Genomic DNA, 15811 nt, shown 5'->3' with positions numbered 1-15811 from the left:
AATGATGGGTCTAGCATTTTCTAAGTTCTCAGAACTGTAGAATTTAGACCTGATGTAATTTTAAAAGATAAATTTACTTCAACCACATTTTGGGGGTTAGGTGTATTAATCATACTTTTCAGACCAAGTGACCGAACCCAAGAGTCTAAGTGACTTGGATCAAGGACATGCAGTTAAAAACAACAATCTTTACCTAGTAAATATATAGAAAGGACCCATTATATACCAGACTCCGTATTGAGGGTTTGCATGTGAAGGTCAATGTGATATGTACTGCCCTTACCCCCAACAGGTTTTCTGTGTTTGAGGAAACTAGATGGGCAAACTAATAAAGCATGATAATGTGTTAAAACACTAGAGACAAAGTGTTTGGGGAATGTTTGGGAAGGCTTTCTAGAGATGACATCTAACAGGATGTTGAAAAGAAGAGTGCTAGGGACAAGGACAGAAACATCACTCCAGCCAGACCTAGTAGTGTTTGCAAAGTCTGGACATGAGGGGACAAGGCATATCCTGGAACTAACATCAACTCAGTATGTCTACAATGGGGGGTATAGTAAGAAATGGGGTAGGGGCTTAATAGGAAACAAATCATGAGGGCCTTACATGTTAAGGAATATAGATCTTGTTCTAAGGACATTGTGAAGAAATTAAAGTATTTAATGGGGAACTGGCTTGTGTAGATTTGTGCCATACATAGACCAAACTAGCTTAGGGTGATTTTGCCTTCGAGAGTGAATAGGGTGCTATTAATAATATGCCAGAGCAAGAGGCGCATACTGACACTGTCTGAGCACACCAAGGCAGAAGTCACCCTAGACTGGCCTAGGTTTGAATCCTGACTCACTCATGCTATCTAACTTGAGCCTGGCACCAAAACTTCTAGATTCAGTTTTCTCATCTAAATATAGTATGAGAGTAACAATTACCCATTTTATAAAATTTTTCTGAGAATCAACCCATGAAAACATAAAAATGCTTTATAAATGAAGCAAATTAGTATGATAATCACTTTTCTGTCTAATCTTATGTTAGCCCATGACTTAGGGATCCTTTCAGAAAAGGAGATAATTAAAAACAACACAGTAGTCATTGCATAAAATAGTAATGAGAGCTAACACTTTGAGCTCTTCAAAGGTGCCCAGTCCTATAATCGAGGATTTCACATTTATAGTCCCAGTTGTAAGTTTACAATCTCATCCAACAGTGACAAGGTGGGTGATGTTATTATCTTCACTTAGAGTTGCAAAGATCATGACCAAGTAATTTGCCCAAGGCCACAAAGCTCCAAAGTTTTAGAGCCCTGATTCTATACCAAGAAGTTTGTCTCCAAAGCTCATGGTCTTCGTTGTGGGTGCAGTTGCATTTGGTGTGTCCCATGCCTAGTTTGTTTTAAAAATATGTAAATATATATATTTTTTTTGCAAGAAAAGGAGCTGTATTTACTTTGTTTCTTTTCCTAAAAACCTAAACCAAGTAAATCTGAGATACTTTAGAACAGGAAGGACAAGAAAAAATATGCAACAGGAGCAAGTAATATTGAGTCCTCAGTAGTTGCCTTTGGGAATCTGCTGAGAAATGACAAAACCCTTCCGAATGCTATGTATATTTTAAGAACTTCGGCACTAGGGACTATTTTAAATTTTTAAGTAATGATGAGTGCTAAAGATGGTGTCATTTGGTGGAGATCAGAACTACTTTTTCATGTCCCTAGTATAAAATTAGTTTTGGGTTTTTGTCTGCTTTCCTGACCAAGCTAGAATTTTGATGTTTCAGTTATGTCTATTCTACTATAATTTATATACTCTTTTAAAGTATTTCTCTGGTTTCTGCTTGTTTTTCCTTTACTCCAAAAAATAAAACAAATAAGAAAGGCCAATTTTAAATGAAAACTGTGTTAATGGGACACCTCGGTGGCCTCATCTGCCTTTGGCTCAGATTGTGATCCCAGGGTCCTGGGATCGAGTCCCGCATTCAGCTCCCGTCAGGGAACCTGCTTCTCCCTCTGCCTATGTCTTGACCTCTCTCTCTGTGTGTCTCTTATGAATAAATAAATAAAATCTTAAAAAAAAGAAAACTATGTTAATGTAATATTTTAGCAGAGAAGTCCTAAATACCATGGTATTTACATACTCCACTATCACATGACAACATATTCTAGTGTATTTTCCTTTGTTTTTCTTAAGGTAGTGCCAGCCTAGATACTCTGCTCCACCCCCTTCACCTGTCCATTATTGCCTGGACACTTCATGTAAGGTTCTGTGCCCTCTTTAGGACATTCTTACTCCTTTCTCTGTGTTATCCTTAGTGTGAAGTTCTTATCCTTAGTGTGACTCTGTCCATGTCATTCATGGTGGCTGTTCGCTTAATTTCTGTCCTGCTTCTTTGGTGGTTAGTATAAATGTCTTACATTATCTTCCAACTCCTTGTCAAAGTCTCCTGTCTACCTTTAGATTGTAAACCCTTTGAGGCTATGGGCCAAAGAGGTCACAGTCATGGGATGAGAAATAAGAACTTTACAGAATTTATTAAGAACTGAGCATCTGTGATAATCCTGGTTCAAAACTATATCATAATTTGAAGCATAGTTTGTCTCGAAAGTATTTAGCCTAGAGTCACTTTTGTCTTTTTGCCTTTTCTGCAATAATCTGCTTTCCTCCATTCTCTACAGTTACCTGTTTCATTCCTGTTTGTCTTCCTTTGTTCTTTTACAATACGTCCTTGAAAATATTTGTTATCTTCTTTATTTTCAACTCTTGGCTGTCTCCTCAAATTATCTTCAATTTTCAAATATCTGCTACTAGTCTTTTAATAAATCAGACCTTTACTCTTTCCCCCTCCAAACTTTAGAACATTACAAACACTACAATTTGCAAATCCTAAATAATTTCAGGTGTTCTAATATGTCCCTTTTCTAAAAATACCAGGTGTATTCCTCATTCCTGTCTCTTTCTTCAGCTCCAATATTTTTACTTCCCACTTCAGCGAATCATCTGCTAGTTGCTTTCCTAATCCTTTCCCTTAAAACAAAGGGAAGCATCATATGTACATTTTCTTTACAAAATAGCCACTTAATGAGGCCTTAATTTGGCACCAAACACCATTAAGCTAGTCCCTGTATTAAGTCTGACTTCTCCAAACTTCTCACCAAGCCCCAGGCTCAGTATGCCAATTCTGTACTTCTTGGAGGAGGCACCAAACACTCCTCATGCTCTTCTTACCAGTGCTCTTCTTACCACCTTCAAATGCCTCTAATTAACTAGGAGGTTTAGAATAGTTACTAATTGTGTTCTTTTAGAGTATACTACTTGCTTCTTCCATAGCATTTACCCTAATTTTTCATCACACAGCTCTTTGTTTATTTGGTTTGTTTTTCTTTTTTTTGGTCACTGTCTTTAGAGTGAATCTCTGTCAGAGCAAAGCCAGCATCTTTTTTCAGTACTATATGTAGTGTCGTACAGTATCTGACACAAAACAGGCACTTGATTTCTGTTGAATGAATAATCTCACTTAATCTTTACCATATAGGAAAGAGGAAGGTATTGTTAATATTGTTGTTTTACTGATAACAACTGGCTGAAGCCATACACTATTGTCTGGCAGCTCAGAGTCTCAACTACACCACTTCTGTTTCTTCAAAACTCATTTTCAATCCAGGGCCATGCTTGTAATCACTTTTAATCAAAGCCCACACTTTTAATCCCTCTATCTTACTGCCTCTTTAGCAGGAACTCTGGACTTAGCCTTTCTTACTTTGATATTGCGGCTGCGATTACTTCTGTACGATTCCTTTTAGATCACAGGTTCTCATTTCAGTTAATTTAACTCAAATGCCAGGGCTTGGGTTATATTTCCCTCACACCTTTCTTGTCATGTCAGCCCTTTTGCAGTGCTACTCATTAGCTTGATCTCTTTCCTGGAAGTTCCAAACCCTAGTCTCCATCATTCTAGCAAAGCATGTCTTCCTCTTTCTACAATCTGTATCTAAATACTCTGTCTTCTGCTTTTCCTCTGGTTTCTAACACTCTAATTATATGTTCTTTACCATCTCCCTTGCTTCAGCTTTATTTTTTTTCTTGTTTCAGCTTTAAAGCACTTCTGTAGTTTCATTTATCATGCTTTTGTACCATAATATGATCAATATACTCTTTTTTTCATACTTGTAGAATCACACCCTTCTACAGAGATGTTCCAAAATATGCCCTAGAAATCTGGCTTACTACATTGGTAATTAGCGTTATTAATATCATCACAAATATGTCTCACTTTAGATGAGAAATAGTTTGCATATTAATATCATGTGTCACCATTTTCCCCATGTTATAAAATATTAATTTTTCTTTTAATAATTCTATCAATAAGTCAAAGCAACTCAGGCTTTGGAACTATATCTACATTTATATATCTATATAATTTGAAACCAATTGTAAAAAGAAGCTTGACTTTTAATTATTATGGTAACAGAGCAATCTAACTTATATAGTCACATTCTGTATATAATAAAAATAAATTTAATTCAGCAATCAGTACAAAAAGGGGAAGAAACAAGCATACACATATGCTATTAATTCAAATTCTAACTCCCATTAGTGTCTTACTTACTATCTTTCTAACAAAGATATGTGCATTTCTATATTTGGTCATTCTAGAGTATATATTCATGTGTATTTTACATTTTTCCCCTTTGACAACTATTATGAATGAGTAAATGGGTTTTGTTTTTATTTTTATTTTTTTTAAGATTTTATTTATTTATTCATGAGAGACACAAAGAGAGAGGCAGAGACAGAGACAGAGGGATAAACAGTCTCCATGAAGGGAACCCAATGTGAGACTTGATCCCAGGACGGCAGGATCACGCCCTGAGCCAAAGGTAGACACAACCGCTGAGCCACCCAGGCATCCCTGGGTTTTGTTTTTAAATGCTACATTTGGGGCAGCCTGGGTGGCTCAATGGTTTAGCGTTGCCTTCAGCCCAGGGCGTGATCCTGGAGACCCGGAATCGAGTCCCCTGTCGGGCTCCCTGCATTGAGCCTGCTTCTCCCTCTGCCTGTGTCTCTGCCTCTCTCTGTGTTTCTCAAGAATAAATAAATAAAATCTTTAAAAAAAAATGCTAATTTGGCAGGGATGTATAGAGAAGCTTTGTAATTTAAGAAGTTGGAAATAGTAAAGACCTTTATGATTAGCATTCATCTTCTTTGAAATAAATGATGACTAAAATGGAAGAGAAATAGTTATCTGATTTCCTAAATCATCTTCACTTTAATGACAAAAGAAGTATGGAAATTGACAAAGTAGCTGTTAAGTGTTACATGTATTAAAACAATTTATTTTCTTTTTAATTTTTTTTTATTTATGATAGTTACAGAGAGAGAGAGAGAGAGAGAGAGGCAGAGACACAGGCAGAGGGAGAAGCAGGCTCCATGCACCGGGAGCCCGACGTGGGATTGGATCCGGGGTCTCCAGGATCGCGCCCTGGGCCAAAGGCAGGCGCTAAACCGCTGCGCCACCCAGGGATCCCGTATTAAAACAATTTAAAAGAAAGGTAAAGTGAACCTGCAGAGAGTTATTGGAAACAGAATATTTAATCTGGAGGAAAAATGCAGCAAGATGGTGATTTAGTAACCAGACAATCAACATTCATTCACAGAAGGTATTTATCTGTGGTTTGCCTATTTCATTAAAGGCAGATCTCTAAGAAATTGACCCAAATGCTGGGATAAGAGACAATGCACTGGAGATTCAAAATGAGAAAAGACCCCTGTGGAGTATGTGGAATTGACATTGCTAAAGACTTTTATGCATAGAATATAAGCTATCTGTCTTGGATGTTGCACATCCAAAAACGTTGAGGCTGCTGGCTTTAACTCTATAGTCTGGCATGCTGAGCAGTGATAATGGATGCCTTTCCCTGGCTTACATGGTATTTAAAGGGTTTGGAAACCAGAGAAGGTGGGGTGGTGGGAGAAAACAAGAAAAAGAGGAAAAAGTAATGAAGGGGTTAAAGGACTGAAAAAGTATCATGGATTCACATTGCCTCAGAGTTGGGGCTATCACAAATGTCTAATATTTCAGGTGAATAAATGCCTCAAGACAGAACTATTGGAAGCTGATGAGGCTTGAATTAGACTCTATGAATATGCCAGGTTATCCTCAAACAGGGACAATGTGTCAAAAAAAGGTTAAGGATGAACTAACACGCATGTTTATCAGTAAATCATGTTTTGGTTTAGTTTGTTTAGTAAAAAAACATGTTAACACCAGGTTCTTGAAAGAAAATATGATTATAGAAAAATGCCTTTTAAAAAGTTCTCAATTTTGCAGTTAACCACTGCTACTTGGAATTAAGTTGCACTAATCCACATTATTCATAATTAAGTTATAGTTGTGGTACAATTATTAGGTTATGTTTTGTTGACATTTACTTCAAGTTGGGGATACATCAACTTAATCAATACTTTGCCTCTTCTGTTATGGTTAATTAAATGGTTCATTAATCTCTCAATGTCATCATTCACTGTAGGAAGCATGCCAAACATTTGAAAATTCCTCATTAATGATAACACACATACTGACAGATTAGATATAGGTAAAGGTGGACAGATTTAGGCTGAAGAATTATTAGGTGAACTATACAATGAGGCAATGCTTTACTGCCAGCACTATGAATCTTTCAGATGGTAATTGGATGCACGTGTTAGCAGCAGTAAAAAGTCACTGTCCAGTTGTCCACCTTACATGGGAATCTACTCTGAGTGTCTTCTTTGATTTATTGTTCCAATTAGAACACAGTGTTCAAAGAAAGAACACAACTGACCTGATTTAAAGGCAAGGGGGCCTTTAAGGCCATTATTTGGTAGATGACCTGGCTCCCTTTTAGATATCTTGAAACTTTCTATTTGTGTAAATGCTGTACTTATTCTTAAGTATTTGGTTTTTAAATGATCCTATAAAGCATGACACTGTATATTCATTAATTCTTGATCAGAATGTCACTGATGGTTTCCCAAGATCAGGTACATTTTCTTTCACTAACTTTAAAGGCCTCTTCCTAGGTTGTCACTTGTTATATTGACTGACTGGCACAGGTAAAGGTAACAGGCACTGAAAAATAAGGGTGCCAATGATGAAAAGTAAGTATTTTTAATTGGCAAAACCAAATAACAGACACCACTAGTCAAATGGTAAATGTAAATGATCTTAAATCATTTTAATATGCCATGAAAAATAAAGATATTTCTGCATAAAGGACTTGAGACAAAACGAGGTTTGTTATTTTCTAGACTGTGATAAAGCTGTATTAAAATGACAAACATAAATCTTATGTCCATCTTACTGGAAAATTAAAAGAGAACTCTAATTTCTGGGAGGGAAATGCTAATGTTTTACTTATATTAAGCAAGTATCAACTATTAATGCTAACAAATGTTGGAACAGTATACTAAAAATGTCATCTGAATTACTCTTCATTGCAAAGTTCACAGAATTAACGTTAAGATAGATAAAAATCACTTTGAACTAATACGCATGTATTATTCTTCCTTCTGAAGCATAATAAAGAAATAACATTTGTACCACAATTTTGGATAAGCATACAGACATTTAAGGCTTAGGAAAGACGTAGATATTCACAGGCAGCTCATAAATGTGAGGAACATTAGCTCCATTTCAAATGAGCTGTCAACTTTTTTCCAACATTTTGGCTTGTGGAAAGTTGGACGTTTGAACAATAAATGGCGTTCGCCTCTGCACATTAAGGTAACAGTGCAGAAATTTAAAGTGCTCCTTCATATTCTGCTATAAGTTCATTGAACACTAAAAAAATGAACTGGAATAAGCCTTTTTGCTCTGAACCAGACAGTAAAAATGCAGAAGAAAATATGCATGCGATGGGTCATTCAATAAGGCACATTTTTTCTTTTAAATTCTGTGCTTAAACATCATTTTGAAAACACCTGTTTTTAAAGAGTGGTCCATACCTTCGCCTAATAGATCCCTGAAATACCCAAGACCTACCTAGAGATTGGGGTTTCTGAGTTCTCATACTTTAGTATTGGCATGTGCTTTCTGCCAACTGTTTTCTTGGGTTTCACTTGTAGCTTATAAATCAGGTCTGTAAAGAGGAAACTCTGTAATTGTGCATTTTTAATAGATTTATGATAAAGCCATCAGAGTGGAGAGTCCATATGATAGAAATGCAGTAAAGGTAACAGGACAGTGTCATGTAAACATTAAAAACAGTGTCTTCCACCTTCATAAATCCTCAGTGTGCGTGATTAAATGCTGCCAGTTATAAATTATACAACCAAACTCTAGAAATGACTACAGTTTAAGTAAGACACTAGAGGAAGCTTTAAGTTGTACATAAGTTTTCTTTCCAAAACACATTGTATATTTATTAGGAGATGATATTCAAGTCCCTATTTTCCTCAACAGTTACTTTCTCATGTTATTTAACTACTTACAGTAAGTCCTAGTCCTGATGTAAAAGTAATAATGCAAGCCTTTAATCCTAGACAGTAATTTGTCATTTATATGTGGTGAAGTACCTTTTTGATATGCAGACTCATTTTGAAGCTTTCTTAACATATATATATATAGCTTTAGGTCTCTAAGATTTTGCCCTTTTTAGAGTCATATATCAGAAGTTTCTGCAATAGCCCAATTTCACACTGGTATTTACAATCAAATTATTTTTATTACATATGGGAACAATTAAACATTTTGCCCTCAGCTGTAAACAATTACTATATACAATAACATTCATGTATTTTTCTTAAATGGTCATGTATTTCTAATGCCCTCTGTTAAAAAGTTGAGATCTATGTACATGTAGTTTGTGTTTCCAAAAGCATATATATTCTCAAACAAAATATCAAAAGAGATATTTCACTTAGATAATGCATCACCTGCAGTGATGATACCTTGAACATGTTTCATTTCTGTTCCTCTCTCAATTTACTACTGTCTCAGTTTGAACCTGAAGAACTATTGGTGTTCATATCAAGAAGCGATTAAGATTTTGCATAATTTGTTTTTTAGAGTTTTGGGATGTCCAATTCAAATATATTGGCATCAATGTTGCCAGTAGCAGAGGTAAAAGAAATAATATAACCAAATAGATTTAGTCTTGACCTAACTCTGTCAATTTCCAGTTGAATGACCTTGGGTAATTTACTTTTTTCAGCTTCATCTTTGAAAAAATGTGGATAGTTATAGCTAAATTACAGGACCACTATGTGTTCAATGATATATGTATTTGAAGAAATAGAGCACATGCTACACAGTACATACCGATTTCTCCATTGTTTCCCAAATTCCTTTCCCACAAAGACTCATAGGCACTGTGGCTTTCCATTTTGAGAATAGCCATTCTTGGCTCTCTCAAGTTTAGGGATACATTTTATTTTTTCACTAGACTCCCTTTTTCTACAAATGACAACCATGGGAGAAGCCCACAGTGCACTCACATCCAGAAATAAGTCTACCAGTTCCAGTTGCAAGGGTACCTAACAGCTGTATCCAGCCTTTCCAGGAGGCCAGAACTGGAGCTGAGTGGTAATGTTTCAAGGGCAAAGCTCTAGATGTAAAGAATGATAAAACAAACTTAAATGAGTCTAAGCATATCTAGTGACAGATACACTGCAGCTATTCTAAATTATTCAAGCTTTCTTAGACTTGTAGCAGAAGAAACATAATTCATCTCTGCTCCTTTTATTCTATTTTCATATAATGGCATAGAAGCAAACCAAAAACCACCCCCTCCACTAAAAAAAAAAAAAAAAAAAAAAAAAAAAAAAAAAAAAAAAAAGTTAAAATCACCCAAATTGAGAAGAGTTTCTTTAACACATGTAATATTTTTAGAACCATTCAATTTCTGGGAACCAGCTTTGGAGGTAGAAGTTAAAAATGATTTTGCAATGCTTATGGGTGATTTCCTTACTTCCCCTTTGTTAGTATTTTGCTGGCAAAAAGCCAGGAAAGCAGTTGTTTAATTACCCAGGACATCCCAAACATGTAACCTCTTAGATAAGCTGTTACTGTATTTTAGCAGCAATAATACTAGGGTCAAAGTAACAAAGAAAATTAAGCTTCAAATAAGCAAACCTCAAAAGAACAGCTTTGTGTATTGAGAATAATTAATAACTTGTTTAGGAAAATGTTACTGAAAAGTGGTTTTTGGACAAGGAACTGACACTCTTCAGAAACCCTAATATTTAACAGGCTACCATTTGGTGGGCTGGCTGGCTGGTTACCCTGTAGGCATGGCAAAAGTTTGTTCACATGTAATTATGCAACATTTAGACAATATCTTAATGATACCATGTAGTTCAGCTGAATCAGTCCAGCTGGAAATTGTAGCAGTGTTCTGATTACCCAGCCACATGTGAAATTAAGGTTTTTTCAACCTCTACTTTTCACTTGCCATGTCTTGATACAGATGTTCTTGGAAAGCCTAAATTGTTTATAGTTTGACATTATTTGCCAGAGTAAGCCCCACCCCTTTGATTTTCAACCATTGATTACAACTGCATTACTATATAAGATAGGATATTTTAACAGGGACTACTGGTATACTTTTCCTATGGAAGAGATATTATATTTTGGACGGTTGGGATAGAAATCTTCCACAATAGTTTTTATCAATAAAAATTGTATACCTTCCTCTTTGCAGATAATTCTTACTGTAAAAATGTAATTCAATTTATACCCCTGGCAATCATTTTATTAAGTAAGCACATATGATTAATATTTTAGAAAATAGTAATTTCAGTTGCATAAACAAACTAGTATAGATTGGTCTTTGTGTCACATTGTAAAGACACTTAAAATATAGCAAAATCAAATTAGTGTCCAAAAACAAACAAACAAAAAATTTGCTCAAGGTTAACACTTTGAAAATAAACTAAAAATACAAAGAAGAGTTTCAGTCAATGGGGTTTGTTTTGTTTTGTTTTTTTAACTCCCAGCTCACTCTTCAGCAAGTGTTTGGCTTACTTCTTCCCTGTCCCCATCGACCTTCCTGGATGACACCACAACTAATTTTGTTTTAGAAGTGAACAAAGGTACTAAGTTTTTAATCAACAACTATAATATCTCTACATAGTATCTAATGAATTCAGGGAATGAATGACTTTCAAACAAACCCCCCCCCCACATAAATGACATTATTTCAGCCATTTTCTATGAATCAGAATGGAAAAAAAGAGGTAATGGGTTTTTTAACATCTCTATATTAAACGCAAGATGGAATATTTTTAAATACTTTCACAATATTTTTATTACTTATAAACATATCGCTAATTTTAGTAAATGGAAGCAGCAGCTGAAGAGGAACAGAAGTTAATGTTGAATACATGTGGATCCCCAAATAAGGAATCTAAGTCTTAATTCTTATAAATCTTTATTTAAAAAGAAAATCCTAAATTCTGATTAGCTGTCTTTCCCAATCGTACCAGGTACTCTTCTGGGCCAAGGTATCTGGGAATGTCCGACCCATGTATTTAAGTGAGTTGGCAAGAAATTCCCAAACAACTGACACATAAAGGTCCCTTTAAAAGGTAACTTAGGAAAGACCATTGAGATAATGCTAAATGGTCATTAAAGATGTTTAAATGTCATTGTCTACTGTCTTCAGTGTGCCATTACATAGCCTCGGGATCCTTTCAAATAGCCATCAATAGAGGGTGAATAAGTCTCACCACTTGAAAAGTAACTAGGAAAGGAAGCCAACAGAGTAATCTGGCTTTGCTGGACTGATTCAAGAGACACAATATCCACCCCTCCTCTTCTAGTTCTCCCTCCCCCTACCCAGCCCACACCCCTGCAAGAAAGGAAGAAGAGAAAGAGCTAAAGAAGGAAAGAGAGAAAGGAAAATGGAAAGAAATCTAGGGATGGGGCTGGGGGTGGGGGTGGGGGGGTGGAGGGGGGGGGGGAGGCAGCATAATTAATCCTGAGCAGAAAACTTCATCCAATGGGGACAAACTTACAGCCATGGAAACAGACTTATGACTCTTACTTTGAAAATAAAAGAATGACAATGAAACTTGTGTGAGGTCTGTGTGAATCCAGTCCCAGATGTTTACAATGCTGTAGTAGTGTGGCTCTGCAATATGAGAGGTTTCAGAAGAAACGAGTACAACGGGACACCACAAAGCAGCGCATATGCCATTGACAATGCAGACGTGAGCATCATGTTACCGAGAGAGAAGGCAGGCGGAAGACAAATAGCAGCGCTGGTGCCTGAAAAGCTAACTTCATGGGCTGCGATCACTCAAACCAACATGAGGGGTCAAGGAAAAAAAAAAAAAATCAAAACCAGAAAAATGTTTGCACTCCTGTCCAGATAGGTAGTAGGGTAAAGAGATGGGGGGTGGGGAGCCCGAGGAATTGACTTTTCTTCCTTAAATAAAGCTCCCATAAAGCCCCTGTAATTGACAGCGGATAATTATTTTCAGCTTGAGGAAACCGTCCCAAACCTCTTAATAAGATTGCCAGCGAAAAGAAACAAAATGTGTTTACCCGGAGCCACTTCCAGAAGGGAGGGAAAGGGGGACCTTGGGATGAGGTGCGGCGGGGTTGACGGAGCCGGAGAGGGGGCATCGGGCACCGCAACGACTCTCGGGCGCCCGGCGAGGTCCCGGGAATGACAAGCCGGGGAGCCGGGGCGGACGGGGTGGCAGGGGGGGGGGGGAGCCGGGGCGGACGGGGTGGCGGGGGGGGGGGGAGCCGCGCCAAGGGGAGGGGGCGGCAGCTCGATGTATGGGGGGGGGAGTGATTTAGTGTGAAAGTCTTCCACTTAATCATTTTACAGGGGTTGGGGACGTAAATATTTAGCTGGCCACATCTGGAACAGATTTCCCCCCCTTGTGGGGTGGGGGGTGGATAATTGGAAGGAGGGGAGCGCGCATTTGTTACTTACTGTACGGGCAGTTCTCCTTCTTGGTACCGCTGACCTTCCCGTTCTTCTCAATCTTGAGAAAGTACTTGGTGAAAGAGAAGAGCTTTCTCCAGCGGACATCTCCTTGGAGGTGATTGTAGCTCCGCACATGCCTCCCCGCACTGGAAGGAGGGGAGAAGGAGGAAGAGGACGAGGAGGAGGAGGAGGAGGAGGACGAGGAGGAGGAGGAGGAGGAGGAGGAAGAGGAGTTGGTGGCCTCTGGTGACACCATGTCCTGACCAAGGGCTTGGCAGGTGACAGGGATGGAAGACACCAAGAGCAGCAACAAGAAGCAGCAGCAGCAGCCAGGCAGGTGGGGAGAGGCTGAGGCACAATGTGTCAGTATCCATTTCCACATTGTACTGAAACTCTCGGCACTGGAAATTGTCTCATCAGAAGGAACATACTGGAAGGGTAAGCCCTGGTGCGAGGCAAGGAGACAGCTGGAGGTGGCGGCCGCTGGTTAGCTCCCCCGGGGCGCGGATCTGGCCAGAAGCGAGTGCACCAACATCCATAACTCCCCGCAAGGGCCGCGCCTCTCCTCGCTGCGTCCTGGGAGCCGCGGCCGCGCGAGCCTCCCGGTGAACGTGGACGTGGGTGGCCGCGGTAGCGGGAGCTGGCGGCGGCGGCGGCGGCGGCGGCGGCGGCGGGGCTCTGGGTCACAGCGCGCTCCACGCCCCTCGGGAGCTACTCTGTTCGCTTCTTCACTCCTTTCTTCACCATGTTAGATGCAAAAAAACAAAAACAACAAAAAACAAAAAAACAAAAAAAAACAAAAAAAAAACGAAAAAAAGGTCTGAAAAACAGATGACAGCGCGGCGAACAAACCCCGCGGCGGCCGGGGCGGAGGCCGGGGAGCCGCTGCGCCGCCCCGGGGTGGGCGCCCACGGCCCACGGCCCCTCCGCGCGGAGCCCCAGCCTGCGCGCCCGTCCGCAGAGCGCGTCCCTTTGGAGTTGTCAGAACTGGAGGCAGCTGCCGGTCGCCGCTGTCTCCTTCCCCCCTCTTGCTTTCTCTTTTTGGTGGTGCCTGTGGATGTGAAGCCTCCAGAAAGTCCCTTCTTGTTTGGGGGAGATGGCGGTTGGTGTTTTGTTTGGCCCTGTTTCCCCCCCGCCCCCTCCCCGCCACCCCCTTCCTTTGGGAAGGCCGCTTGTAAACAGGTTGCAGCCCCGAGTCCAAATGTCAGAGATTCGGAGCCAGAGGTGGGCTCAGCCTCTGCTGGTCAAGCCTCCTTTGCAGGGGTGGAGAGCGGGGGGGAGGGGGTCAACCGGCGGTGGGACATCTGAAACCCTCGGCTGCTGGGAACTCCGGGAGGGGGAGGGGGAGGGGGCCGGGGCCGGGGGGGGGGGGGGAGCAGGGGAGCCGGGAGCAGAGAGCGCGGTGCCTGCGCGCGCGGAGCTGGGGGGGCCGGGTCCGCTCCCCGGGGCCCCGCGGCCGCCGCCCCCGCCCGCGCCCGCGCCCGCGCCCGCGCCTGCAGCCCCCGCGAGCTGCCGGGGAGCGCCCGTGCGCCGGCGGCGCTGGCCAGCGGCGCGAGCTGGGTGCTCGGGCTTTCCGAGGTTTGCTGCCTTCCAGCCCGAGCCAGTCCCCTCTGGGGAGCCCCTTTCTCACTTGCTTTCCAGCGCAGGATCCCCCCACCCCACCCCACCCCACCCCCGGGCTTTTGGCAGTGAAGTACTTGAGAGCCACCTGGAGCTCGGTGCTTGGCTGACTGGTTGTCCCCCCACCCACCCCCACCCGCACCCCCACCCCCACCCCGGCCCCCACCCACCCTCTCTGGCTCCCAGAAGAAGGAGAGAGGCTGGGGAAGAAAGCAGAGGATGCTGCGGACAAAACCCTCTAAAGCAGCAGATTATAAACTGGTCGCAGCGAGCCCAGAAAAGGGGAGACGTAATTAGCTGCTTTTCCTCCTCTTTTGCCAGCTTCCAAGGAGGTCTCCGCTTTAATGAATCACTGATTTCTCGCTTCCGTTGCCGAAGTAAAAAGTTCACACTTTGGCCCTCTCTGCCTTTTAAGCTCAGGGAGATTTATCGTCACCCTTAAAAGTCGCCTCTCTCTTGGCGCAGATGAAGTGGGGGACCGAAAAGAGCGACTGCTCATTGCTGGCAGGAGCCGTCCACCGAATCCCGCTGCACTTCAAAGCGAACGCACGTAATACTGAGATTGGCAAGATTGACCCGCGCGATTTGCCCCCCACGTTCTGCTGTCTTGTACGCGCTTTGCCATAAAAAGGGGCGTCTTTTTCCTACCTTTACATTTAATGTGAAGAGAGCTCTATTTTGCAATGCAATTGCACTACCAGTTCTCCCTCTTTCTCACACTCACCACGTCCCAACACCCTCGTTTGCTAGCAGTGCTGGCAGCCCAGGTGTAGACAGAACCAAATCCCCCTCCTGGAAGACTTGCCAAGAACCAAGAGGCACGAGAGGCAAGTAACTGTGATCATCGGTCCCTCCGAGATAGTTCCTAGAGAATCACTACGAGCATTGCTCTCAACTCGGGAGGGCTGGACTGGGAGGAGTAACTGAAGATGTAAAGGTGTAAAATATTTATGGTCTCCTGTAAGGCAGTTGGATGTTAGTGTTATGTTGAAGCATATGAAATTGCCACTATCTCATATTTTTTGACCTTCCAAAGTGGCAATTTCCTATGGTTCAGCTTAATATTTAGAGACTGCTGTTCTAAGATGGAGAGTCACTTCAAGGTGAACTTGGGAGTTTGACCTCTGTAACTAATTCGAAGGGAGCTAATCAGAAGAACTTGTGTATATGCCACAAGCCAGGATCCCTATAATACGCGTTTGACCTCAGTCTTCATTGTGAACAGGAGAAAATACAGAGAAATAATAATAAAAAAAAAATCTAGCTTTAGAGATG

General features: G+C 41.0%; 1 protein-coding gene across 1 annotated transcript in view; it reads right to left on the bottom strand.

The window, feature by feature from the left end:
* Positions 1-13841, bottom strand: part of FGF10 (fibroblast growth factor 10) — an 80472-nt gene extending 66631 nt beyond the window's left edge. The window contains exon 1 of the mRNA XM_026017015.2: positions 12923-13841. Within this exon, the coding sequence (XP_025872800.2) occupies positions 12923-13298 (376 nt within the window). The 5' untranslated portion in view covers positions 13299-13841. The remainder of the gene's footprint in view (positions 1-12922) is intronic.
* Between the last annotated feature and the right edge of the window lie 1970 nt (positions 13842-15811).

This window comes from Vulpes vulpes, chromosome 4, assembly GCF_048418805.1.
Source record: "Vulpes vulpes isolate BD-2025 chromosome 4, VulVul3, whole genome shotgun sequence".
Taxonomy (NCBI): Eukaryota; Metazoa; Chordata; class Mammalia; order Carnivora; family Canidae; genus Vulpes; species Vulpes vulpes.
The sequence above is the reverse complement of the archived record's forward strand: the minus strand, read 5'-3'. Positions and strand labels throughout refer to the sequence as shown.